General features: G+C 45.6%; 2 protein-coding genes across 2 annotated transcripts in view; both read left to right on the plus strand.

The window, feature by feature from the left end:
- Positions 1–27,868, plus strand: part of TDRD7 (tudor domain containing 7) — a 91,102-nt gene that overhangs the window by 8,931 nt on the left and 54,303 nt on the right. The window lies entirely within an intron of this gene.
- Positions 11,895–26,662, plus strand: LOC128405027 (perilipin-3-like). The gene is made up of 8 exons (XM_053371204.1): positions 11,895–12,029; positions 14,915–15,005; positions 16,219–16,414; positions 17,634–17,716; positions 18,773–19,013; positions 22,749–22,966; positions 23,801–23,941; positions 26,262–26,662. The coding sequence occupies exons 2-8, from the start codon at positions 14,943–14,945 to the stop codon at positions 26,607–26,609; spliced, it is 1,290 nt and encodes a 429-aa protein (XP_053227179.1). The 5' UTR covers positions 11,895–12,029; positions 14,915–14,942; the 3' UTR covers positions 26,610–26,662.

The raw sequence follows: 27,868 nt of genomic DNA on the forward strand, positions 1-27,868 counted from the left end.
TAGGCGTTGGGTGAAACCGGACTATATCCTGACACCTACCCATCTGCAGGGAGTCTCATAAGAGTAAACCACCGGGACCAGGAGAGGCACGAAGTGGGAGGAGCAAAGGCAGGCACATCAGCATAGTCTCAGATTGCTTGGGGGAAATTCTGGATAGGAGGAGACTTAGGCAGCTGTGGGAAGGTGGGGACCTTCAGTATTCACAACTGCCTCATAGGGACAAGACCCACCGGAGAAGAGTTGCTGTAATCAGGCCTGGCACTCCAATTTTTCTAATAAAGAGTTAACTTCACCCATTCCGTGTGATTTACTGCTGGCTCACTCCTGACACCAGGTACAACTTCTCAAAATAAAAATGTAGCCAACTGTAATCCCTAATTCTGCCCTCTTCCTGTTACAACCAGCTCTTAAACCTGCCCTATAGGATGGAACAAAGAGGGTGACTTAATATTTTTGTCTTTCTGTCTACATTTCATCCTGAAAGGTGAAGGTCTGGTTTAGGCTTCTCTGGTTTCTCTTAAGCCAGTAACAATAGGGGCGGGTGATTTATGGCACAGTCCCAGAGAAATTATGCTCAGCTGCCCAGGTGGAATTAAGTCCCCCTCCATTTACCTACAGGGCAGTATAATGCACTCCTGAATGGGTTTTTATCTGATTCTATAGCATGAAAAATAAATAATGGAAGGTTTTAAATGTCACTTAGCCCATGACCACAAGATTCTCTTGCATCGAAAAAGAAAAGAAATACAGTGGTACCTCGGGTTACATACACTTCAGGTTACATACGCTTCAGGTTACAGACTCCGCTAACCCAGAAATAGTGCTTCAGGTTAAGAACTTTGCTTCAGGATGAGAACAGAAATCTTGCTCCGGCAGCGCGGCAGCAGCAGGAGGCCCCATTAGCTAAAGTGGTGCTTCAGGTTAAGAACAGTTTCAGGTTAAGAACGGACCTCCGGAACGAATTAAGTACTTATCCCGAGGTACCACTGTAGATGACACTGTGCAGCTGGAAAGAGACATTAGTTTTAGACAAAGCTGAAAGTAGTTTGAGAGAGACATCATTCGTCATCACGGTGTACACATATCATTTTAGTCCTGCCCAAACAAACAAAAACCTAGGGGAAATGGTCTTCCAGAGTCAAAATGAACTAAGATTATGACGGTTTCAGGTAAGGATTAAGGCCTACAGTTCTGTGAGCAGCTCAGAGTGTTCGCTTATACATTTGCACAAAACTCCGCATAGAACTGAATATTTATTTGAAATCTTCATACAAACAAGTGAGCAGGAAGGATAACATTAGTCCTTCAAACCCCTTATCAAAATCCAACTTTTCCTCAAAGTCTTTGGCTCAGACCTGAATTTCTCAAATAGTTGGGTTAGGCCGGGGTGGACAGAAGGCACATCTGGATTCACTGAGAGATTGCTGGGTGATTTAACAGTAAGCATTCCTAACTCCCAATCCTTTAATAACAGGAGCAACAGAAAAACACCACCACCTCCCTGACTCTTAATTGAACTGCTGAACGGAAGGAAGTTGAGTGCCTTCTTTCTGGTCAGAAATGATTGTTCATATTAGTAGTCTGACCTCTGTAGTTGATGCTTTGGGGTCCTCAGGGCTGGATTACTACAATGCGCTCTTTGTGGGGCTGCCCTTGGACGTGGTTTGGAAGTTCCTGTAGGTGAAGAAGAAGAAGAAGAAGAAGAAGAAGAAGAAGAAGAAGAAGAAGAAGAAGAAGAAGAAGAAGAAGAATTTATTTGTACCCCGCCCATCTGGCTGGGTTTCCCCAGCCACTCTGGGCAGCTTCCACAAATACAAAAAATACACTAATATGTCATACATTAAAAACTTCCCTGAACAGGGCTGCCTTAAGATGTCTTCTGAATGTCAGGTAGTTGTTTATCTCTTTGACATCTGCTGGGAGGGCGTTCCACAGGGCGGGCGCCACTACCGAGAAGGCCCTCTGCCTGGTTCCCTGTAGCTTTGCTTCTCGCAATGAGGGAACTGCCAGAAGGCCTTCGGCGCTGGACCTCAGCGTCCAGGCAGAACGAATGCAGTAGCCAGAGTGCTGATTGGGGCACATGGCCGACAATAGAAAACCATTGTTAAAACATCTGCACTGGCTGCCCATCTGCATGAAGTTTGCTCCTGAAAAGATGTTTGTTTGTCCTTAAGCACGCCTCTCTCTGTCTCTGCCCTAGCAGTGTTATTGTATTTTTAAAAATGGGGGGGGGGGTTATGTTTCCATAGACTACTTGCACAGGAGATAAGTAATTCAACTGCTTTAAGAATACTCTCACAATTTTGTAAGCTCAAAACAAACAAACAAACAAATTTCTTTCCAGTAGCACCTTAAAGACCAACTAAGTTAGTTCTTGGTATGAGCTTTCGTGTGCATGCACACTTCTTCAGATACACTTGAAACAGAAGTTGCCAGATCCCTCTATATAGTGAGAGGGTGGGGAGGGGTATTACTCAGAAGGGTGGTGGGAATGGGTGATAGGCAGATAGCTGTGATGAGCCTGTTGACGACTCTTAACGACTGCAATAGGTCTTACAGGAAAAAGCAAGGGGTGAGGTGAGAAGGTGAAAAATAGCTTTGTCATTTATAATGAGATAAGAATCCAATGTCTTTGTTCAGACCAGGTCTCTCCATGGTTTTAAGTTTGGTAATGAGTTGCAATTCAGCAGCTTCTCTTTCCAGTCTATTTCTGAAATTCCTTTGTAGTAAAACAGCTACTTTGAGATCTTGTATAGAATGTCCTGGGAGATTGAAGTGTTCTCCTACTGGTTTCTCTGTCTTGTGATTCTTGATGTCCGATTTATGTCCGTTTATTCTTTGGCGTAAGGTTTGGCCTGTTTGTCCAATATAGAGAGCTGAAGGACACTGTTGGCATTTGATGGCATATACAATGTTAGACGATGAGCAATTAAATAGTCCCGAGATGGTATGTGTGATGTTGTTGGGGCCAGTAATGGTGTTGTCCGGGTGTATGTGGCAGCAAAGTTGGCATCTGGGTTTATTGCAGGCTCTGGTGCCAGTGTCCGTGTTACGTCTGGTTGTAGTATTATTGTGGGTTAGGAGTTGTTTAAGATTGGGTGGCTGTCTGTAGGCAATGAAAGGTCTTCCTCCCAGAGCTTGAGAAAGAGAACTATCATTGTCCAGGAGAGGTTGTAGATCTCTGATGATGCGTTGTACTGTTTTAACTTGGGAGCTGTATGTGATGACTAGAGGTGTTCTGTTATTTTCTTTTTTGGGTCTGTCTTGCAGCAAGTTCTCTCTGGGTATCTGTCTGGCTCTGTTGATCTGTTGTCTAACTTCATCTGCTGGGTATTTTAGTTCTAAAAAGGTTTGCTGTAGATCTCTTAGGTGAGAGTCTCTGTCTGTAGAATTGGAACAGATACGGCTGTAACGTAGTGCCTGGCTATATACAATGGACTGTTTGGTATGTTTGGGATGGTAGCTAGAGGCATGTAGATATGTTTGTCGGTCAGTTGGTTTACGGTATAAGGTGGTGTCTATGCGTCCATCCTGTATTTTTATAGTAGTGTCCAAAAAATGTATTTCTTGCATAGATTGATTCATTGTTAGGTTGATTGTGGGGTGAAAATCATTGAATTTCTGGTGGAAGGTGTCTAGGGTCTGTTGACCATGTGTCCAGATGATAAAAATATCGTCAATGTATCGCAGGTACAAGAGAGGTTTGAGTGGGTAGGAGTTTAGGAAACGTTGTTCTAAATCTGCCATGAAGATGTTGGCATACTGTGGGGCCATGCGGGTGCCCATTGCTGTGCCGCTGATCTGAAGGAACAGGTCATCACCGAATTTGAAGTTGTTGTGGGTAAGGACAAATTGGCAGAGTTTGGTGGCAAAGTCCGCTGTGGTTTTATCTGAAATGGTGTTCCTTATAGCTTGTAAACCATCGTTGTGTGGGATGTTGGTATACAGAGATTCCACATCCATAGTAGCTAGTATAGTATTGTTGGGAAGATTATTTAAAGATTGTATTTTCCTCAGAAAATCTGTGGTGTCACGTACATAGCTGGGAGCACTGATGGCATATGGTTTCAGAACAGAGTCCATATAACCGGAGACACCTACTGTAATAGTGCCAATACCTGAAATGATGGGGCGTCCTGGATTTCCTGGTTTGTGTATTTTAGGTAGAAGATAGAAAGTTCCTGGTCGAGGTTCTGTTGGTGTGTTGGTGAGGATCTGTTCTTGGATGTGTGGGGGTAGCTCCTTAACAATCTTGTTCAGTTCTTTTTTGTATTCTTGTGTGGGGTCTGAGTTCAATTTTATGTAAAAGGCGGTATTGGAAAGTTGTCTGTGAGCCTCCTGAATGTAGTCAGTTTTGTTCATGATGACGACAGCTCCACCTTTGTCTGCTTCTTTAATTATAATGTTTGGGTTGTTTCTGAGGTTTTCTATGGCTCTCCTTTCAGCATGGTTTAGATTTTGTTGTAAGCGATGGTGTTTTCTGGTCACATCTGTTTGGATTCTGTGGCGGAAGCAGTCAATGTACAAGTCCAGTGTGGTATTGCGTCCATCAGAAGGGGTCCATGTGGAGTCCCTTTTTGTGTAACACTTTTTCGGTGGTAGTTGGTGGTCAGTGTTCTGTTGGGAGGGTGGTTGTTGTTCTCCAGTGGGTTGAGAGGTGTTGTGTTGTGAAGTTGTTGCTTGTTCTGCTTTGTCTTGTTGTTGTGAGTGTTGAAAATACTCCTTCAGGCGTAAACGGCGGAAAAATGCTTCCAAGTCCCCGCAGAACTGAATCATGTGTGGGGATTTGGCAGGGCAGAATGACAGTCCACGTGAAAGGACTGATTCCTCAGCTGGGCTGAGTGCTTGCTGTGAGAGATTGACAATATTGTTGATCTTGTTTTGATTAGTAGCCTGTAGGTTGGAAAGGTTAGAGAGTTTCTTGTTTTTCTGTTTTTTCAGTAGCTCCAGTTGAGAGTGGTAAATGTTTTGCTTTTCCTTTTGGAACTCTTGCCAAGCTTGGTGGTTCCTGATAGAGTTGTCCAATACAAGGAGTTCCTCCTTTATTAGTTTCTGTTTAGAGTAGAGAACGCTGATCAGATGTTTGAGCAGCTTCTTAGAGAAAGTGTTGCATAGTTTTCTTGCATATTCAGTGGGATACGTGGATTGTAGAGGGTTCTTAATTCTAAGACCCTTGGGTATAATGTCCAGGTTCTTGCATTTAGTAAGAAGTGTATCAAGTGTTTCAAGTGTATCTGAAGAAGTGTGCATGCACACGAAAGCTCATACCAAGAACTAACTTAGTTGGTCTTTAAGGTGCTACTGGAAAGAAATTTGTTTGTTTGTTTGTTTTGAGTATGGCAGACCAACACGGCTACCTTTCTGTAACTGGAATTTTGTAAGCTGTTTTGCCTAACTTTCTGATGTTGCAAAATTCTGATTCAGAAATAAAAGGTGCTCCTTTAAGAGTCCAGGGTTTCACATTGTTTTCCTACTAAAGTAAGCTAAGCAGTAGACATACATCTCCCAGAATTAGAGGGGGGGGCGACAAACATCTCTCTTATTATTTATTGACAAAGGAAGGGCACGCTAGACAAAAGTTCCCAAATATACACATCTAGCTGGCAGGTTGGCTGCAGGGGGTGGGCTGGCAGTATGTAGCAGTAAAATTGCTGAGCATATTTTGATTTCCTCCTTCCGTCCATCTCTTCCTTTTATATGGGCCAAGCCACTTTTTAAAAATTACAACATGGAAACTTGTGCCCATAACTACAGTGCATGCCAGAATCCTGAATTCCATATCTTAGTTATGTACTGTGGGAAGAAATATTTCCTTTTCTCCACTCTGAAGCTATTCTCAATGGCGATGCCGCCCCTTAAACAAAAGCATTTTAAATTTCCCCAAGTCCTTTCTATCAGGCTAAGAGGATCAGTCTGCTGTCTGAGTGCTACAGAGAGGACACGGAGCAATGGTTCCAAACTACAAGAAAGAAGATTCCACCTAAACATTAGGAAGAACTTCCTGACAGTAAGAGCTGTTCGACAGTGGAATTTGCTGCCAAGGAGTGTGGTGGAGTCTCCTTCTTTGGAGGTCTTTAAGCAGAGGCTTGACAACCATATGTCAGGAGTGCTCTGATGGTGTTTCCTGCATGGCAGGGGGTTGGACTCGATGGCCCTTGTGGTCTCTTCCAACTCTATGATTCTATGATTCTATGACAGGGCTCCTGTACCTTTAATAGTGCACAAGAGGGAATTTCAGCACTGCAATTTGCATGACAAGCTACACCTGCTGAAATGGCATCTTCTGCACAACTCTTAAAGGGGAATGAGCCCTATCCTCTTTTTAGCACAGTGTTCCCCAAACTTTGGTCTCCAGTTGTTGTTAGACTACAACTCCCATCATCCCTAGATGGCAGGACCAGTGGTCAGGGATGATGTAGTCCCAACAGCAGGAGACCCAAGTTTGGGAAACCCTGTTTTAGCACCTGTCTACCCTAAATGCGGATGGCACTGTGGGTTAAACCACAGAGCCTAGGGCTTGCCAACCAGAAGGTTGGCGGTTCGAATCCCCGTGACGGGGTGAGCTCCCATTGCTCAGTCCCTGCTCCTGCCAACTTAACAGTTTGAAAGCACGTCAAGTGCAAGTAGATAAATAGGTACCGCTCCGGCAGGAAGGTAAACGGCGTTTCCGTGCACTGCTCTGGTTCACCAGAAGCAGCTTAGTCATGCTTGCCACATGACCCGGAAGCTGTACGCTGGCTCCCTTGGCCAGTAAAGTGAGATGAGCACTGCAAGCCCAGAGTCATCAACAACTGGACCTAATGGTCAGGGGTCCCTTTACCTTTACCTTTACCCTAAATGAAGATGAAATAAGACTGGCTGCTAACCTGGTGTAAGCATATCATACCAGACAAGAGTTTGGCTCCTGCATTCTGAATCAAAAGCAGTCGCATGTAAATACCAAAGGAGCAGAAACGACTATTTATGCACTTGACGACAGCAGCGCGGATACTTCTGGCCCAGAGATGGAAAGAAGATAAAGTCCCGACCAGAGACGAATGGCTGATGAAGATGATGGACTACACCGAAATGGCGAAAATGACCGGGAAAATCAGAAACCAGGAAGAGAGAAACTTTAATAAGGAATGGGAGAAATTTACAAATTACAGTGGTACCTCGGGTTAAGTACTTAATTCATTCCGGAGGTCCATTCTTAAGCTGAAACTGTTCTTAACCTGAAACACCACTTTAGCTAATGGGGCCTCCCGCTGCTGCTGCGCCGCCAGAGCACGATTTCTGTTCTCATCCTGAAGCAAAGTTCTTAACCCGAGGTACTATTTCTGGGTTAGCGGAGTCTGTAACCTGAAGCGTATGTAACCTGAAGCATATGTAACCCGAGGTACCACTGTACCTAAGAGAGTACTGTAAACAACTAAAAACTTTGGCAGGATTTGAGTAATGCTTGTTATGTACTATTAATTAAGGTAAAAATGGATTATTTTAAGAAAAATAGAGAAAATGTATGATGCAGTTGAAAAAGATTGAAAATGGAAACCGTGGAAGGGTGAAGTCCAAAGATTCAGGGAATCCTAAATATTGATGGTTATGGCTAATATTTGAATTTAAATATGTAGTGTAAAACTGAATAAAAAATATTATTTTTAAAAAACCCACCCACATGTAGAGGGTATTGTAAAGGTAATTTCTTCAGGTAGGAACAAAACTCATGCATTAGCAGAAGCTTCTGCAAAATACTCTTGTTCATTGCAGCTACTCGCTGAACCCACAAGCACCCCAAAACTGCACACGTGATATCTACAGGGAATCACCAGTGGTCACTGGTATACCGGGACAGGGCTGCAGAGTCACCCTGCTGATACTAATATCACTGCATCTTATCTGGATGGGGAGGGGCAGAGTCGATTCAATATTTCCAACCAGTGCATCCATGCCTGCCCCACCCCCAACCTTCCCACTGCACTGCCCCAGCCCCGTACAGGAAAGCTGCCACAATGTTGCTTTCTGGGGGTTGTTCTACTGTTCTGCACCAGCTGCTACTGGGGGAGTACAAGCCTGTCCAAAATACCTAACACTGAAACCTCTGTATTGTCTAGACCAGGTATCCCCAAACTCAGCCCTCCAGCTGTTTTGGGACTACAACTCCCATCATCCCTAGCTAACAGGACCAGTGGTTAGGGATGATGGGAATTGTAGTCCTCGGTCCAGTATACCTAAGTGTCTCCACCTCCATCGTTCTGCCCAGACACTGGCGTCCAGCTCCGAGGGCCTTCTGGTGGTTCTCTCGCTGTGAGAAGCCAAGTTACAGGGAACCAGGCAGAGGGACTTCTCGGTGGTGGCACCCGCCCTGTGGAACTCCCTCCCACCAGATGTCAAAGAGAAAAATAACTACCACACTTTTAGAAGACATCTAAAGGCAGCCCTGTTTAGGGAAGCTTTTAATGTTTAATAGGTTATTGTATTTTAGTGTTTTGTTGGAAAACGCCCAGAGCGGCTGGGGAAACCCAGCCAGATGGGCGGGGTATAAATAATAAATTATTATTATTATTATTATTATTATTATTATTATTATTATTATAGTCCCAAAACATCTGGAGGGCTGAGTTTGGTAATGCCTGGTCTAGACCACACATTGTTCCTCAGCATCCTGACCATTGCTGACTTCAGAATCTCCTCAGCCTCCCCAGGGGCAAACAGAAATGCGAGAAAAAACTGAGTGAGTGTAATTGATTGTGCTTGCTGCCAAGTTGCCAGATGACCTTACCCAGTGGCTTCATTAAAAGAAAATTACTTTATTACACTTTTTAAAACTTAATAAGCAAACTTAACAAAATATAACACAGCTGTGGTTCCACAAAGATTGACTACAGTCACCATGAATTACAGAGGAGCAGGCCATGTAGCACGAAACCCTCACTCTAGTAAGGTTTCCATATGTTTGTGGCAGTCTTGGAGTTTGAACCTCCTAGGGCTTGCCGATCAGAAGGTCGGCGGTTCGAATCCCCACGACAGGGTGAGCTCCCATTGCTCGGTCCCTGCTCCTGCCAACCTAGCAGTTTGAAAGCATGAAGTGCAAGTAGGTAAATAGGTACCACTCTGGCGGGAAGGTAAACGGCGTTTCCGTGTGCTTTGGTTCGCCAGAAGCGCTTAGTCCTGCTGGCCACATGACCTGGAAACTGTACGCTGGCTCCCTCAGCCAATAAAGCGAGATGAGCGCCGCAACCCCAGATTCGGTCACGACTGGACCTAATGGTCAGGGGTCCCTTTACCTTTTATGCAGGTACAAGATGAAGGGATGGGATGTGGGTGGCGCAGTTTTTTTATTTCTGCCCCACCACCCTTTGTGTTACACCTCAGAGAACTCAGAAGTTTGTTACACTTTTCTGACACTCTTGATAGGTCTCAATAACCATCCATTGATTTTACGCATATTGAGCTTACTGCACAAAAACAACACAATAGCAGTGATGTCTGGCAATGATTTCCTGTGCTACAAATCAGCCATATGGTTGAAAGGAAGTGTGAATATTGCTCCCCTGTCAGGATCCATTCTGCAAATATAATAAGTAACTCCACCTAACTCCTGCCCAAGTAGGCTGTGAAAACATGAAGAGGGAAAACTACCAGCCAAAGATTTATCAGTTTACAGCATGATTGTGTACAGTGGTACCTCACGTTAAGTACTTAATTCATTCCGGAGGTCCGTTCTTAACCTGAAACTGTTCTTAACCTGAAGCACCACTTTAGCTAATGGGGCCTCCTGCTGCTGCCGCGCCGCTGGAGCACAATTTCTGTTCTCATCCTGAAGCAAAGTACTTAACCCGAGGTACTATTTCTGGGTTAGCAGTCTGTAACCTGAAGCATATGTAACCTGAAGTGTATGTAACCTGAAGCGTATGTAACCCGAGGTACCACTGTATAGTCATACCTTGGATCCTGAACAGTGCTTTTTTTCTTTACATTTTTTTAGGGGTACTCTCATTTTCCTACTCATACAGTGGTACCTTGGGTTAAGTACTTAATTCGTTCCGGAGGTCCGTTCTTAACCTGAAACTGTTCTTAACCTGAAGCACCACTTTAGCTAATGAGGCCTCCTGCTGCCGCTGTGCCGCCGCCACATGATTTCTGTTCTCATCCTGAAGCAAAGTTCTTAACCCGAGGTACTATTTCTGGGTTAGCGGAATCTGTAACCTGAAGTGTATGTAACCTGAAGCATATGTAACCCGAGGTACCACTGTATTGAAATACTGCCCCTCAATGAGGCCAAACTTAGATTCACAAAATGTTTAGGGGTATACGTACCCCTGCATCCCCCCAGAAAAAAATCACTGGCCTTGGTACTCGGACGTTTTGGCTCCCAAACGCCACAAACCCGGAAGTGATTGTTCCGGTTTGCGAACATTCTTTGGAACCCGAACATCCGACATGGCTTCTGCAGCTTCTGATTGGCTGCTGGAGCTTCCTGCAGCCAATCAAAAGCCGTGCTTTGGTTTGCGAATGTTTTGGAAGTCGAACGGACTTCCAGAACAGATTCCCAAGGTACAACTGTACATGATTCAATACAGGGAATAGCTCAGTCGGTAGAGCATGAGACTCTTATTCTAAGGCCCTGGGTTCGAGCCCCACATTGGGCCAAAGATTCCGGCATCCCAGAGGGTTGGGCTAGATGACCCTCCTGGTCCCTTCCATTCTATGATTGTATGTTTACTCAGAAGTAAATCCCTCTGAGTTCAATGAGTCTTGCTCCTCAGTAAGTAGGTACAGGAGCCTTCTCCAAGGAGCACTATAAATTGTTTCTGGTTGCTTTTCTAAATGTTCTGTCAGGGATGGCCCGCCTTTTAACAATCTCTCCATTGGTATATAAGACCACAGTGGATTTGAAAGGTTTGTACTGCCAGTGACCTTAGAGGCTGAAGTAAGTAGGAGTCTGATTTTAGGTAGCTTAAAGCTGTTGGACTTTGAAATTTTGTTTTGCCTGGAATGTGCTTTATTGTGGCTCCATTTATTACCCTTTTAAACAAACTTTGTTTTAGACTTTGAGGGTGTTGCTTAAGGAGTAGCTGCTCCTTCTGGGTGGAAACATGTAACATGGTAGCTGGGTGGAGCCCCCATATTTAGTGGCAGTATAAAGGTAAAGGTAAAGGGACCCCTGACCATTAGGTCCAGTCGTGGCCGACTCTGGGGTTGCGGCGCTCATCTCGCTTTATTGGCCGAGGGAGCCGGCGTACTGCTTCCGGGTCATGTGGCCAGCATGACTAAGCCGCTTCTGGCGAACCAGAGCAGCGCACGGAAACGCTGTTTACCTTCCCGCCAGAGTGGTACCTATTTATCTACTCACACTTTGATGTGCTTTCGAACTGCTAGGTTGGCAGGAGCAGGGACCGAGCAACAGGAGCTCACCCAGTCACGGGGATTCGAACTGCCGACTTTCTGATCGGCAAGTCCTAGGCTCTGTGGTTTAACCCACAGTGCCCTGGAGACAAATGAGGGGAGGGCTGTTGGCTTTTCTGCCCCGGCTTTGCATGAATGAAAATGAACTGTAAGTCCAGGTGAATGCAAGTTTTGCATGGCAGGGGTTGCATCCTGACTTTCTGTGTTATGCAAGGAGAAACACTCTGCAAACTCTTGATTGTAGTACTTTCAGTGGCCACACTGCAGAGACTATTCCCAAATATTTTGTCTCAGTGATGTTAGATGGAAAAACCTTTGACAACCCATTATAGTAAGCCTCTAACCAAATAAACATGCCGCTATAGACACCAAATCCACATCTTTTTCATCCAGAGGTGGGTTCCTGTATCTCTGCATGACTCAGCAAGCTGTTAACTATCTGTAAGGCTCACCTGAAGGCCTAACCCCCACCCCGGCCATCTGATAGGACTATTTGTGTTTTCTCCCCTCCTCTTGAGGAGTTTGCTATTACCCTGCAGAAATATCTGGGATTACCCAATTCTTTTTCCTTCATTCAGTCAGCTGACTCGGCAACTGCAGAAACCCAGGTGGTGCCTCTCATCTGTAATCTACTTCAAAATGTGAGTTGTCATATTTTAGGACTTGGCTACTTAATTCTATGTTTTGTTTTGCAACAGCAGTTTTCCATTTTTGAATCTCTCTTGATTGCTAAATATACAGTGATACCTGGGTTCTCAAACGCCTTGGTACTCAAACAACTTGGAACCCAAACACTGCAAACCCGGAAGTAAGTGTTCTGGTTTGCAAACTTTTTCAGAAGCCGAAGGTGCTCTATTTTGAGGGTTATGTTTCCGTTTTGAGTGCCACACTTCCATTTTGAGTGTTACACTGAGGTCTGTCTGTTTTTGCTATTTATTTTGTGTTTGTTTTTGCGGCTCTTTTTCGTTTTGTTTTTGTGACTGTGTGGAACCCAGTCCAGCTACTGATGCATTGATGGTGTGACTGCAGTATATTCTTTATTGCTTTCATTTTATGGATCAATGGTCTCGTTAGTAAAATTCATGTTAAATTGCTGTTTTAGGCGTTGTTTCTTAAAGTATGGAACGGATTAATCCATTTTGCATTACTTTCTAAAAAAAAAGGCGAAAGATTTTCTACGGGAAAGTGTGCCTTGGTTTTGGAACGCTTTGGTTTTGGAACAGACTTCCGGAACGGATTAAGTTTGAGAACCAAGGTGCCACTGTACTTCATTGGGATATTTGCCTATAAGCCTGGGACTGGCTTTATGCAGTCCCCATCTGTGCCACTTGGTGCAGACGCTAACCTGGCTTTCTTTAAGGCCTCTTGTTCTCCAGAAGTGCAAACTGTCAGCCTGAACCTTCTGCATGTTCAGACAAAGGATTAAAATTTCAGATGGTAGCAGCACTTCTTTGGAGTAAGCAATGGAGGGCATCTTGCAGCCTGCCTTACCTCAGAGGTTGTTGTAAACAAAAATTGCCCTTTTCCCTTATGGGGTATCCAAGAGCCCATATAGAGTCCTTACATAGGTTCCCTATTGGTAGGAGAGAATAACAGAGGCCAACCAGAGAATATTGAGAAGCAAAGCAGCTAGTAAGCTTGATCTTTATTGATCTGTTGCAACAGGGTGCTCCCCTCACCTGGAGGAAAGAAGGAGGAACCCAGAAAAATGGAGCACAAGGCCTTATAAAGACTTTTGAAATTGCCACCCTGTAGATCAAGACCACCCCCAGAAACATCATACATACATCACAAAAAAGGCAGTCTAAAACAGAAATCTGAATGTCGTTTTTTCCTGTTTGCCAGGTTATCTGATTGTCTTTCCTGATAAGTCTGTCACCCATCAAAATGCTGATTACTCAATTCCTGAGACAATGGGAAGGCTCCCTGACCCCCCCCCTCCTTGCAGGGAAAACATTTGGTCAGTTTGGGAATCAAAATGGTTCCAGTATGGTCTTCCTGTGCTGATCTATGTATGTGCTTGGTTGGTAACTTATGAACATTACCATATATCTAAGACCTCAAAATTCCTATCACAAGGTGGAGGGTGCTGAAACCCATATGTCATGGGCAAAAGACTCCTCTGATTAGACTGTAATGCTTCCTGTCCTAAGCTTGTAGTGCAGGAATATTACATTTCTCCTAACTAATGCTGTCTGTGACTGAGCTAGGAGATAGGAAGCGTCAGATCCAAACTTCTGCTATCAACTTCCTGGATGGCCTTTGGGCAAATGTGTGTCTGCTTTGGCTCCAATCTGAAATGACTGCTCCCCACATCAGATGGGGGGCGCCTTTTGCGTGGTCCCGCGCAGCCCCCCGGATCCCAGTGTGGCTCCCAGTAGTTCCGGCTGGCTTCGGCCTCCCCAGGCTGGATACCTGAAGGTCTCCGCCTACCTCAGCCGATCACCCAATCGCGCCTGGGGAGGCATTGCCAGGGGATTGGCCAGTAGGGGGAGGGACCGCCCTGCCCACACAACAGAAGGTGAATCTTACCTGTGAAGCGTCAGTTGGCTTCCTGCAGCCAATCAGAAGCCGTGCTTTGGTTTTCGAACATTTTGGAAGTCGGACGGATTCTGTTTGACTTCCAAGGTACGACTGTATTAGAAGATCCCCAGATAAAAATCCCCTAACCATTATAGCCTTCTGGCCTCATGACCTTTATAAAAAAGCAATTAATAAGAGCTACATTTGTTCTGAAAAGGCAATAAAAAAGCAACATTATTTTTCTCAGGTCTCCAGCTGTTGTTGGACTACAACTCCCATCATCCCTATCTAACAGGACCAGTGGTCAGGGATGATGGGAATTGTGGTCCAAAACAGCTGGAAACCTTGGGTATGCCAGAAAGGGAAGGAGTAGACCTGTTAGCTTCATTTAGAGTAAAGATAATAATAATAATAATAATAATAATAATAATAATAATAATAATTAATAATTTATTATTTATGCCCCGCCCACCTGGCTGGGCTTCCCCAGCCACTCTGGGCGGCTTCCAAAAAAATATTAAAATACTGTAATACATCAAACATTAAAAGTTTCCCTAAACAGGGCTGCCTTCAGATGTCTTCTAAAAGTCTGGTGGTTGTTGTTCTCTTTGACATCTGGTGGGAGGGCATCTCACAGGGAGGGTGCCACTACCGAGAAGGCCCTCTGCCTGGTTCCCTGTAACTTGGCTTCTCGCAGTGAGGGAACCGCCAGAAGATAACTAACACACCTGTAGCATCCTTTACCTTTATTTTGTTTGACCTCTTGGGTACTCTGTGTGGTGGTTAAAAGGGTCATCATGGGGAAGGCTGTGTTCAGGAGGGATTGTGAGAGAGCAGTGTGGGGATGCTTGAAGGAATCTATGTAGAAAACTTGCATTGACTCTTAATGCTCCCTGCAAAACAGACCACCTTAAGTTGCAGTTCTCAAGTAGGTTTCTGAGTACTTTCTTCACTGTGTGCAATGCGAATGGACCTTCTTATGATAGCTGACGCTTCTCTTTAGCTTTCTGCAGTGACATTTCATCATCGCCATGTCTAATAATGAAGGAAATGGAAAAGCTGAGAGCCATGAGGTCACCGAAAAGGGACAACAGGTAAGGTGGTCCTTGCTGCACCATTTAAGCTTTAGACTCAAACAGCAAGTTAATAATAATAATAATAATAATAATATATTTATTTATAGCCCCCCTATCTGGCTGGGCTTCCCCAGCCACTCTGGGCAGCTTCCAACAAAATATTAAAATACAGTAATGCATCAAACATTAAAAGTTAGTCTAACTACTTCCTCCCCAAAGAGTGACACTACACAAGGAAGGATTTTCTGGTGTTTTATATTCTTACTTGACAGTAACTGCAGGAAGCTGTACTCCAAATCTGACTAGAGCTACAATGCCTTTTTAAAAACAAAAACATGGAGGCTTCCATGCCTCTGTTATGAACTCTTAAAGGAGCCCAGCCCAGGTCATTCTGCAGAGCAAAATATTCCACCTGCAGCAGAAGCTGCCTAGCATACCGTATTTTTCGCTCTATAGGATGCACCGGACCACAAGACACACCTAGTTTTTAGAGGGGGAAATCAAGAAAAAAAATATTCTCTCAGAGCTTCTCTCAGAGCTTCTCGGGACTGCGGGGGAAGCCCGGGTCCCCCCCCCCCAGCCCCAAAGAGCAAAGAAGCCAAGACAGCCAGCGGGATCTATCCCACTGGCTGTCTTGGCTTCTGCAACGTCTCCAGCCGGGAGCTAAACCTCTCCAGCGTGGCTAAAGAAGCCAAGGCAGCGAGCGCGATCCAACCTGCCCGCTGCCTTGGCTTCCTCTTTAGCCTTGCACAGCCTCTCCATCCTTTAAGGAGCGCGCGGCTCCTGTGGGCTTTTCTATGAGGAGGGAGAAGGAACTGACTGGCCGCGTCAGTCCCTTCTCCCTCCTGGGAAAAAGCCCACAAGAGCCGCGTGAAGCTTGTGTGCAGCTCTTGGGGGCTTTTCCTGCCTGCCTCCCCCCTGCATTCGCTCCATAAGATGCATAGACTTTCCCCCTTAGTTTTTAAGAGGGGGAAAGTGCGTCCTATGGAGCGAAAAATACGGTAATTATGCTGACAGTCAAAACACAGAACTGATGAGAGGAAGAGTGCTAAGCTTTACGATTCACCCACCCTAAGCTAGACGTGCTAAAGGCACACAGGAGACCTTCACTACCGCTGGCCTTTGTGAGGATGCTTTTTGACAATAACTCTTACAGTCCCAAGAAAGCAACAGTTTAGCATCTTCTCTAGGGTCTAAGAAGGTGGTGACTCAATGCAGTATCTCTTCCCAGTGTGTCATACAAAGGCTAACTGAACTGCCCCTGGTCAGCATTACCTGCGAGATCCTTTCCACTACTTATAACTCTGCGAAGGGGTCCCATCCAGCTATCCATGCAGTCTGTGATATGGCAGAAGTTGGACTAAAGAAGATTGCCTCCTCGGCAGTGAGCGGTGCACAGCCTGTCCTGAATAAACTTGAACCTCAGAGTAAGTAAATCCTGGCTTGATAGTTTCTACTCTTAGGAATGTTTTGGCTCCTTCTCTCATTTAGGTGTGGATGTCCCAAGGCTCCTCAGTACCGGCAATGTAAGCCTAGAAATCCATTCTAAGCTCCCCACCCTTCGATGTGTGATAAAAGGGTGGGCTATTATGCAATGTTTATATATACCACAAATACAAAATATGATTATATACATTTTAATTAGGGACGCGGGTGGCGCTGTGGGTTAAACCACAGAGCCTAGGACTTGCCGATCAGAAGGTCGGCGGTTCGAATCCCTGTGACAGGGTGAGCTCCCGTTGCTCGTTCCCTGCTTCTGCCCACCTAGCAGTTCGAAAGCACATCAAAGTGCAAGTAGATAAATAGGTACCACTCTGGCGGGAAGGTAAACGGCATTTCCGTGCGCTGCTCTGGTTCACCAGAAGCGGCTTAGTCATGCTGGCCACATGACCCAGAAGATGTACGCCGGCTCCCTCGGCCAATAAAGCGAGATGAGCACCGCAACCCCAGAGTCGGCCACGACTGGACCTAATGGTCAGTGGTCCCTTTACCTTTACCTTACATTTTAATTACGATATTGCAGTGCAATTACAATATTGAAAACCAAATACGTCCCATTAAAAGGCTGAAGTAAAACTAACCTGTGCTTTGATTGCACTCGGTCACCATTTTAGTTTTGAGGTAAAAGGTAAAGGTAAAGGACCCCTGGACGGTTAAGTCCAGTCAAAGGCGACGATGGGGTTGTGGCGCTCAAATCGCTTTTCAGGCTGAGGGAGCCGGCGTTTGTCCACAGACAGCTTTCCGGGTCATGTTGCCAGCACGACTAAACCGCTTCTGGCGCAACAGAACACCGTGACGGAAAACACAGTGCACGGAAACACTGTTTATCTTCCCACTGCAGTGGTATCTATTTATCTACTTGTGCCTGTATGCTTTTGAACTGCTAGGTTGGCAGGAGCTGGGACAGAGCAACAGCAGCTCACCCCATCACAGGGATTCGAACTGCCGACCTTCCGATCGGCAAGCCCAAGAGGCTCAGTGGTTTAAACCACGGTGGCACCCTTGTCCCTTTTAGCTTTGAAAGCTGAGTTGAAAATGCACCAAGTCAACTTCTAAGTTGCCACCTGGTTTTCAAGTAAGTTTTGATTTTGAAGGAAGCGATGAGGCAGCCAGTGAAAAGCTAAATGGCTTCTTCTCTTTCGACAGTCGTTTCAGCAAATACCTACGCCTGCCAGGGCCTTGACAAACTGCAAGAGGCTCTGCCTGTTGTGCAGCAGACTATTGAAAAGGTAATGGCTCCACCTCTGCTTCTTCTGTGTAGACAGTCAGCCCCCACCCCCATCCCCGGCATCCTTTCTGTTACACATTTATGATTATTTGTGCCCTGATGCTATTGGGGTGATCATGCACATTCCCACTTTCATTACTGTTTGTTCCTGCCAAAATTATAGCAGTGGTCACACTGCTTCATTTCCAAGCAGTGCATATCCTGTAACTTCCTGCTGAAATCCCAGAACTTTTTGTTTTTTCACCACAAATGTTCCAGTTTTTATATACACAGTGGACGCTCGGGTTGCGAACGTGATCTGTGCGGGATGCACGTTTGCAGCTCTGCATCTGCGCACGCGCGGGTTGCAATTCGGAGCTTCTGCGCATGCGCAAAGTACGATTTAGCGCTTCTGTGCATGCACGACCGCCGAAACCCGGAAGTAACCCGTTCCGGTGCTTCCATGTTTTGGTCCGTAACCTGAAAAAACGCAACCTGAAGCGTCTGTAACCTGAGGTATGACTGTATATATTTATTGCCCTGCTTACAGCGTGCTATAACTCCTCCAGGCAGCAATAACGTGGTAGCGTTGGGGACGCATCGCAGAACAGCTAATAAAGCAGAATAAATCCATCAGTCGTGAACTGTTGTGGGTGTATTCGACAACATGGTCTTGACACAACAAAACTCCGGTCTGGAGGAGCCCAACAGGCCAATGGTCTGACTCTGCACAATTACACTGCCCAGATAATATCAGGAGTTTTACATGTAGAAACTTGACAGGACTCCTTTGTTGTGCCCTGTGGCACGATTTCTCATATTTCTTTTGTTTGTTCCTAACAATTGCCTATCTATCAGTGCTGAAAGGGGGGGCGGAATAAACATCTTCCCCTCAGGGTTGCGTGTGTGTAGAATTACTGCCATCCATTGATGGGGTGAATCAAATTGGAGTCGATGACTAGAAAACTAGAGATCCTTCCAGACCTACTTGGGATGGGCTCTACTCTGGTTCTTGGCTTGACGTTTCACTTCTCTTCTTTCTTGATGTGAGAATATCATTTAAAAATTCCTTCTGCAGGTAGTACTGAATGCCAAAGGCCTTGTCCAGGGTGCCAAGGATACAGTGTCAGGTCTAGCAGGTGGGGTCAAAGAGGCTGCCCAGGAGAGGATGAAGGTGGCCGTGTCTGCAGTGGTGGTTGGCATGAACACCGTGATGGAGGGCAATATGAAGCAGATGGTGACGAGTGGTATTGACCACATGATAGAGGCATCTGTGGAGATGATAGAATACTACCTGCCAGTAACAGATGAAGAACTAGGTGAGACTATTGCAGCTGCTTTTGTGAGGGAGAATGTATTTGGAACCAGGCAGAGGGCCTTCTCGGCAGTGGCACCCGCCCTGTGGAACGCCCTCCCACCAGATGTCAAGGAAATAAACAACTCTCTGACTTTTAGAAGACATTTGAAGGCAGTCCTGTTTAGGGAAGTTTTTAATGTTTGATGTTTTATTGTGTTTTTAATATCCTGTTGGAAGCCACCCAGAGTGGCTGGGGAGGCCCGGCCAGATGGGCGGGGTATAAGTAATAAATTATTATTAATTAATTATTTTTATTTATTAAGGTATGGGCCATACTTATTATCCATCTCACTGTCTAAAATCTGGTCTACTGAAGTTATTTTAAAAATTGCCATAATATTGTAGATTATAGCTGCCCAGAGAGGCTGAGGTAACCCAGTCAGATAGGCGGGGTACAAATAATGAATTTATTATTATTATAGATAATAATTGTAAACCACTTTGAATTAGTGTGTGATTTAGTGGTATATTAAAATTTTTATTTTTTAAAAAATGCTATTTATTAAATTTTCCGCTTTAATAATCCAATCAAATCATATTAAAGATTCCAAATTATACATATTATTCGATAATCAAACCGTCCAAATATTATGCCAAAGTATAAAAAAATGTGGAGGTATCTTCCCATGTTCTGATGTCAGCGGGGTCTGATTATCTTCTACTGCTTTCATAATTTTTGCGATAGTTCCCATAAATCATTCCAATGTTAATCCTCATTATTTTTCACAGCCTCTGAGTTTATCAAACAAGCGAGATAAAACAAAACAATATATTCTGTGTGGAATTTATGTCCAGAGTTCCCTCTGCATGTTCACGATATCTCTTCACAAAATGATGTTTCCGCCAAGCCAGTCCAAAAATCTTCTCACCTCAGGCAGCAGATAAAATCAAATCAAGGCATCAGTCCAGATAAAATCAAATCAAGGCATCTGCCCAATGCTTTTAAGACCAGCTGTCCTTCAAACGGTTAACCTGTCCAGGGAAGGTTTGCCATATAAAACTGGGAATGCAAATATTAAGTAAGATATTAAAAGGCACCTATCCCCCTCAGGCTCCACATTTAATTCGACAAGCTGATCTACTTCCAGTCATGGCCACTTGGTTAATTGGAGTTGCATCATCCGATTCTAATTCCAGGCAAACTTCCAAAGTTTTTTTGGCGTCTCTCCAGTCATTCTCCAAATCAAAGTTGGGAAACTCTTTATTTTCTTCCAAATATCTGCAGACAAATACTTTGAACTTGGTTTTCCACTTTTGAATAATTGTTATTTCCACACAGTTAATGATTACAGTGGTACCTCAGGTTAAGTACTTAATTCGTTCCGGAGGTCCGTACTTAACCTGAAATTGTTCTTAACTGAAGCACCACTTTAGCTAATGGGGCCTCCAGCTGCTGCCGGAGCACGATTTCTGTTCTCATCCTGAAGCAAAGTTCTTAACCTGAAGCACTATTTCTGGGTTAGTGGAGTCTGTAACCTGAAGCGTATGTAACCTGAGGTACCACTGTATTAGTCGTATTATATCACCAAATACACCACCTCTCCAGTCTCGCTTGCTATAAATAATCAGACAGTTGTTTTTTCAGAGCAGGATTTTGCCATATAACATAGCAAAACAAAATATAATAACAAAGGAGGCTCACACACCCCCTTTCAGTTCCAACATACCAAGTCTACGTAGATGTTAATCCTTCTTCCGTTCAAATCCCTTTTAGCACCTCGGTGGCTGAATTAATTAGCAGAGTAGTTTCTCCCGCTTCGTTCAGATCACGTCCAAAATTTAAATCCAATTTTTCATCTTAAGAATTGGAAGCTTCCTGTTAAATGGAGGCGACTTTGGAGAGTTGCCAAGAAACGTTCCGGGCTTTCCATCCAGCATCCCCAGCCCCTCCTTCCTTCTGAATTTGGGGCCAGGGAGTGTAGGGAGATAGATTACTCCCATCTCGGCCTCTGATTCCGGAATGTACGGTGGTGATGGAATTCAGCCATCCTCCATCACAGCTTGCCAGAAGCTCCACAGTATATTAACATTTTTAAAAATTGTACCAGTTCAAGAACATTGTGGGGGGCAGAGAGTTGACCAGAACACATCTCAGGACTTTAGAAGAAAGATGGTCTCAAGCATCACAGGGTGTACCCTGCATCCTGAACAGATTTCCAGAATGCCATTGAAATATACTCGGAGTCGAGTGTGGATTTCATGCTCTTTATTCAGCTCATGGTAGTGAGGAATGAAAGTTCCCCCCAAATATCTGCTTTATATACATTATTTACACAATGGGCCGCACGTGATTGGCTAATTCCGGGATTCTCCCCTGGGCCAATCAGGTTGCGGATTCACTTCCAACTGGAGCTGGATTCGGTGGCTCCTCCGGACCAATCATAATGCTGCATTGTTCTAGGACCAATCAGACTGCTGCATTCTGAATCCTATTGTTCTAGAACCAATCAGACTGCTGCATTTTGGATCCTATTGTTATAGGACCAATCAGACTGCTGCCTTTTGGATCCTATTCAACTCAGTACATAACAGCCATCTTGGTGTTTTTATGTTTTAAAAAAGTTCCCAGGTTCAGCTTTCAACTAGGACTGGAAAAGTCTCCTGTCTGAAACATTTGTGTGTTGTAGGTAGACCGTAATGAGTCAGATGGGACCAATGGTGTGATTTGACCATTGCTTGTCAGTTGCTTGTCTTAGACAGTTTTTTAAAAAATAAATAAATCTTAAAACATTTTCCATTCATGCACCTGGCACATTACAACCAAATACAAGTCCCTGCCCCAAGGAGGGCAGTTGTTTTGAGTGGGTTTTTGTGGAGACAAAATTGGACTATAACAAAATTGGGTTATAAATCTTTCTTTAAAAAATCAATATGGAGCTGTATGATCAGAGAGCATCATGCAAAACCATAAAGCTAGATGGGTAAAAGATGCTCTGAGCTTGTTTACATTGGTTCTGCTGTAGCCAGGTAATTGGTAAAAAGGTACCGTATTTTTCGCTCTATAGGACGCACTTTTTCCCCTCCAAAAATTAAGGGGAAATGTGTGTGCGTCCTATGGAGCGAATACAGTCTTGCTCTCCCGGCTTCAGCAAAAGGAACCCGAAGCCTGCGGAGCGCAGCGGGAACTCGCACTGCGCTTCGAAGGCTTCAGGGATCTTTGAGGCTGGCGGTGGGGGAAAGCAGTGCTTCCCCCAACCGCCAGCCCCACAAGCTCAGGGGGCAGCGGGAAGGCTGCGTACAGCCTTTCCGCTGCTCCCTGACCTGCTGTTTGGGGCTGGCAGTGGGGGAAAGCAGCACATCCCCCCGCCAGCCCCAAAGAGCAGGTCGAAAGGAACCCGAAGCCTCTGGAGGCTTTGGGTTGCCTTCACTGAAGGCGACTGAACGCACCTTGAACGCACCTTGTTTTAGAGGGGGAGAACAAGAAAAAAAAATCTCCCCCTCTCTGCGCAGCGCTGCTTCAGCGAAGCGGGAGGAGAAATGGAAGGGGCCCTGTTTCTCCTGCCCCTTCGCTGAAGGGGCGCTGAGCAGAGAGGGGGAGAATTTTTTTTCTTGTTCTCCCCCTCTAAGACAAGGTGCGTCCTATGGTCGCGTGCAGCCTATAGAGCAAAAAATATGGTAGGTTTATGGTAGCAGAAATAAATAGCCACTTAACATGCAAAGGAGGATTTTTGTCAAGACCGTGTATGTTCTTTTCTAGCTGCCCTCGCAGCCTCTATGGTGATAAACAACCCCGAAGAAGCTGCTGAAACAGCTCCTGTCAAAAAGGAGAAAGAAGAGGAGAGTTACTATCGGCGCCTGGGCGCTCTCTCGGCCTTTTTCCGACACAGAGTCTACCAGAGTTCTCGGGCAAAGATGCAAAGGATCAAGCAAAGCACACAGGAGATACTCTCCCAGTTTCAAGAATCTGTTTTGTTGGTAAGAACTGAACTACTTCTCTGGTTCCAAGATCTGGCTAGAGGACAGAGGTAGCCCCACCATGGTGCTCTCCAGAAGTTGTGGGACTACAACTCCCATCAGGCCCCAGCATGCATGACCAATGGCTGGAGATGATGGAACTTGTAGTCCAACGCCATGAGAACGTCATGTTGGATATGCAGAAGGGTTAATGGGGTCTGGGCAAGTGGTGTTTGGAATAACCACTGGGACAGAAATGCTTGGCACTTAAAGAAAGTTAGTAATGGTGGCACCAGGCATGCCTCCCTTAGGAGCGGATTCCACCAATGAGAAGCCACCACTAAAAAGGCTCATTTTGTGTTGCTGCTCTCCAGACTTCCCTTGGAGCAGAGATGAGTATAGCGAGTACTCAGCTGAAAGCTCTTGAAAGTCTAATCCAATATAGTGGTACTTCAGGTTAAGTACTTAATTCGTTCTGGAGGTCCGTTCTTAACCTGAAACTTTAGCTAATGGGGCCTCCTGCTGCCGCCGCACCGCCAGAACATGATTTCTGTTCTCATCCTGAAGCAAAGTTCTTAACCTGAAGCACTATTTCTGGGTTAGCGGAGTCTGTAACCTGAAGCGTATGTAACCTGAAGCGTATGTAACCTGAGGTACCACTGTACTGTAGCTCCTGCCCACCTCTTTACTAACTTCTGTGGCAGAATATTGAAGTGGCTTTTAGGATAATGCTTGAAAAGGTCTCTATTGAAAGATGGAAAGGGAGTGGCTGAATGGAGTTCAAGCTATTGGTCAACAATAGCTTCAAGATACTTCTTTATATTGAATGTTAATATTTTGAAAATGCCTTTCCAGATAAAGTACACCTTGCAGTCTCTGGATAGGCAACTGAATCCTAAAGTTGCTAATCACCAGAAGGAAATGGAACCAATCTTGGTGGAGTGGAATGGGAGTCTTCCAATGCCAAGCCAGAGCTACGAAGAGAGTCTTTTAGAGGTATGCTTTAGAGATAGCAACAGTGTTTCCCAAACTGGGGTCTCCAGCTGTTTTTAGACTACATCTCCCATTATCCCTAGCTAGCAGGAACAGGGACCAGGGGTCAGGGATGATGGGAACTGTAGTCCAAAAACAGCTGGAGACCCCAGTTTGGCAAGCACTGCTGTAGGCCAAGTATGGAGAACCTGTGTCCCTACAGATGTTTTTGTTGTTGTTTAGTCGTTTAGTCGTGTCCGACTCTTCGTGACCCCATGGACCAGAGCACACCAGGCACTCCTGTCTTCCACTGCCTCCCGCAGTTTGGTCAAACTCATGCTGGTAGCTTTGAGAACACTATCCAACCATCTCGTCCTCTGTCATCCCCTTCTCCTTGTGCCCTCCATCTTTCCCAACATCAGGGTCTTTTCCAGGAAGTCTTCTCTTCTCATGAGGTGGCCAAAGTATTGGAGCCTCAGCTTCACAATCTGTCCTTCCAGTGAGCACTCAGGGCTGATTTCCTTAAGAATGGATACGTTTGATCTTCTTGCAGTCCATGGGACTCTCAAGAGTCTCCTCCAGCACCAGAATTCAAAAGCATCAATTCTTCGGCGATCAGCCTTCTTTATGGTCCAGCTCTCACTTCCATACATCACTACTGGGAAAACCATAGCTTTAACTATACGGACCTTTGTTGGCAAGGTGATGTCTCTGCTTTTTAAGATGTTGCATCTTTTAATTTCGTGGCTGCTGTCACCATCTGCAGTGATCATGGAGCCCAAGAAAGTAAAATCTCTACTGCCTCCATTTCTTCCCCTTCTATTTGCCAGGAGGTGATGGGACCAGTGGCCATGATCTTCGTTTTTTTGATGTTGAGCTTCAGACCATATTTTGCGCTCTCCTCTTTCACCCTCAATAAAAGGTTCTTTAATTCCTCCTCACTTTCTGCCATCAAGGTTGTGTCATCTGCATATCTGAGGTTATTGATATTTCTTCCTGCGATCTTAATTCCGGCTAGGGATTCATCCAGCCCAGCCTTTCACATGATGAATTCTGCATATAAGTTAAATAAGCAGGGATACAATATACAGCCTTGTCGTACTCCTTTCCCAATTTTGAACCAGTCAGTTGTTCCATATCCAGTTCTAACTGTAGCTTCTTGTCCCACATAGAGATTTCTCAGGAGACAGATGAGGTGATCAGGCACTCCCATTTCTTTAAGAACTTGGTATAGTTTGCTGTGGTCGACACAGTTAAAGGCTTTTGCATAGTCAATGAAGCAGAAGTAGATGTCTTTCTGGAACTCTCTAGCTTTCTCCATAATCCAGTGCATGTTTGCAATTTGGTCTCTGGTTCCTCTGCCTCTTCTAAATCCAGCTTGCTCTCCTCACCCCCAACCATGGGCTGGTGCTGATAGGAGTTGGGATCAAACAACACCTGAAGGTTACAAGTTTCCCACCCTCCCCTAGTGTAAACAACACTTGGCTATATGGACCAATGTTCTGACTTGGTACAGGGCAGTTTCCTTTGCTGCATTTCTGATGCTAAGCAACTTTTGTCCCGGGCAAAGTCGCTGGATTTGGGGTGGGTGGAATCTAGCCTTCCTGAAGAGTGAGATGTTTGTGCAAATATTTGCTGCAGTTCTCTGTAAACATGAATGAAGACAATGCCGAGGGTTGGTTCAAAGCTCCTTTGCTTGCGCAAAAAGCATCTCTCTGGCCTCTCACATGGGCAGAAGGGGAAGTTGTGCTTGACTTCCCCCAGCCCGCAGCCTCCCAAAATGGGTCCAGAGCACTGGAGTGGTGTGCGCCAAGCAACATGGACGGTTGCAGCCTTGTAGAGAAATCAGTACTGCTGTTCAGTGCATGAGTAAGTAGACGTGCCTTCTTTCTTAAAGGTAAAGGGACCCCTGACCATGAGGTCCAGTCGCGGACGACTCTGGGGTTGCGGCGCTTATCTCGCTTCATTGGCCGAGGGAGCCGGCGTACAGCTTCCGGGTCATGTGGCCAGCATGACTAAGCCGCTTCTGGCAAACCAGAGCAGCGCACAGAAACGCCGTTTACCTTCCTGCCGGAGCGGCACTTATTTATCTACTTGCACTTTGACGTGCTTTCGAACTGCTAGGTTGGCAGGGACCGAGCAATGGGAGCTCATGCCGTCGCGGGGATTTGAACTGCCGACCTTCTGATCGGCAAGTCCTAGGCTCTGTGGTTTAACCCACAGCGCCACCCGCGTCCCTGCCTTCTTTCTTAGCCTCTCTCAAATACTTGTACTGAAAGCTTAGGGTGGTGTACAATAAACCTGTCCTCTAACAAGTCCTCTCTTCCCTTCTACTCCATGGCAGGCAGAATCGCAGGTTCTAAGCTTGACCTATGGCATCAGCCAGCAGATGCGGAATATCTGCCAGACATTCTTGGGTAACGCGCGGGGCCTCCCTGTTGATCTCCTAGAAAAAGTGCAGCAAACATATAACAGCATGGAAGAGCTGCAGGCAACCCTCTCCGGTGCCAGATCCTTGAAGGACCTTCCCAGTGGTAGCCTGAAGGAGAGCCAGGAGAAGATTGGGAAGGCCCAAGAGACCATATTTGAGACCATGGAATACGTGATTTTGACAACATTGGTGGCTGGGTCCTTTTTTCCTGCTCAAACCTCTATGGAAGAATCTGAAAAGGAGGCAAAGGCAGAGGCCTAAAAGAGTGTCAGATGTGGGGTTCTGCTTGGAAGTTGTCTACTTCTCTTGGACCAATATGTCCAAGAGAATAAAGACTTCTGAAAATGTGTGAGAACTAAAATTGTCCCTAATGGTAAATTCCTTAGACCGCTGATGTTTCTAGAGAATGATGCTTCCAAATGTTTTAAAACAAACTGTTTATCAAATTTGCACACACCGTATGTTCAAAGTTCATGACTTCACCCCCACCTTCCAAAATCCTGGGAACTGTAATTTGTTATGGGTGCTCTGCGAAGAGCAATCTACAGTTGCCAGGATCCTTTGGGGAGACCATGTGCTTTAAATCTATGGTGTGTACACAACTGTACTCCTTTTTGATAATTATATTGAGCAAAGCCTTATATCTACAAATCCAAAGGTTCAACTTGACCTTGTCTGATGAGCCGCAGAAATCTTAAGGGGCCTGCCATGTGGGGGGCAAATACCGATGCAGGGCTATTTAAATGTGTCTTGAGAATTTTATAAATAAAGAGTAGTGAAAAGCTGAGGTGTTGTTACTGTTCCTGAACAAAAGTTTGAGCTGCTAGTGCTCTACTGCACTCTTGTCCAAAGGAGCCCCCTGTTCCCTCTGGAGCACAGAAATGACTTTGTATATACCCAGCGGCGTAGCGTGGGTTGTCAGCACCCGGGGCAAGGCAAGTAATTTGCGCCCCCTAACCTGCCGCCGCTGCCAGCTTCTTCTTGCTGCTGCCTGGGCTGGTCTGGTGTGGTTCTCTCCCGCGCTCAGCGCTGCGCTGGGCGGCCGCTGCACTGTCCCTCCCCCAGATAGTCCCTCGCTCTCTCTCCGCACCGCACGCCTGGCACCCACCCCCTCCACAGTGGGCGGCGACCCGGCGGCTCGGATCGGATTTGCACAGCCAGCACTGCAGTGAGAGAGAGTGAGTGAGCCAGGTAGGGGCAGAGAGCTGCGAGTGCGAGCGTGCCCCCCCCCAGATGTTGCGCCCGGTGCGGCCGGCCCCCCCTGCACCCCCCACGCTACGCCACTGTATATACCAACCACTGTCATGGCCTCACAAAATGGCCAAAATCGACAAACACCTTTTTGTACCCAATAACTGTTGTTGTTGTTGTTGTTTAGTCGTTTAGTCGTGTCCGACTCTTCGTGACCCCATGGACCAGAGCACGCCAGGCACTTCTGTCCTCCACTGCCTCCCGCAGTTTGATCCAACTCATGCTGGTAGCTTCAAGAACACCACCCAACCATCTCATCCTCTGCCGTC

Source organism: Podarcis raffonei, chromosome 17, assembly GCF_027172205.1.
Source record: "Podarcis raffonei isolate rPodRaf1 chromosome 17, rPodRaf1.pri, whole genome shotgun sequence".
Classification (NCBI taxonomy): Eukaryota; Metazoa; Chordata; class Lepidosauria; order Squamata; family Lacertidae; genus Podarcis; species Podarcis raffonei.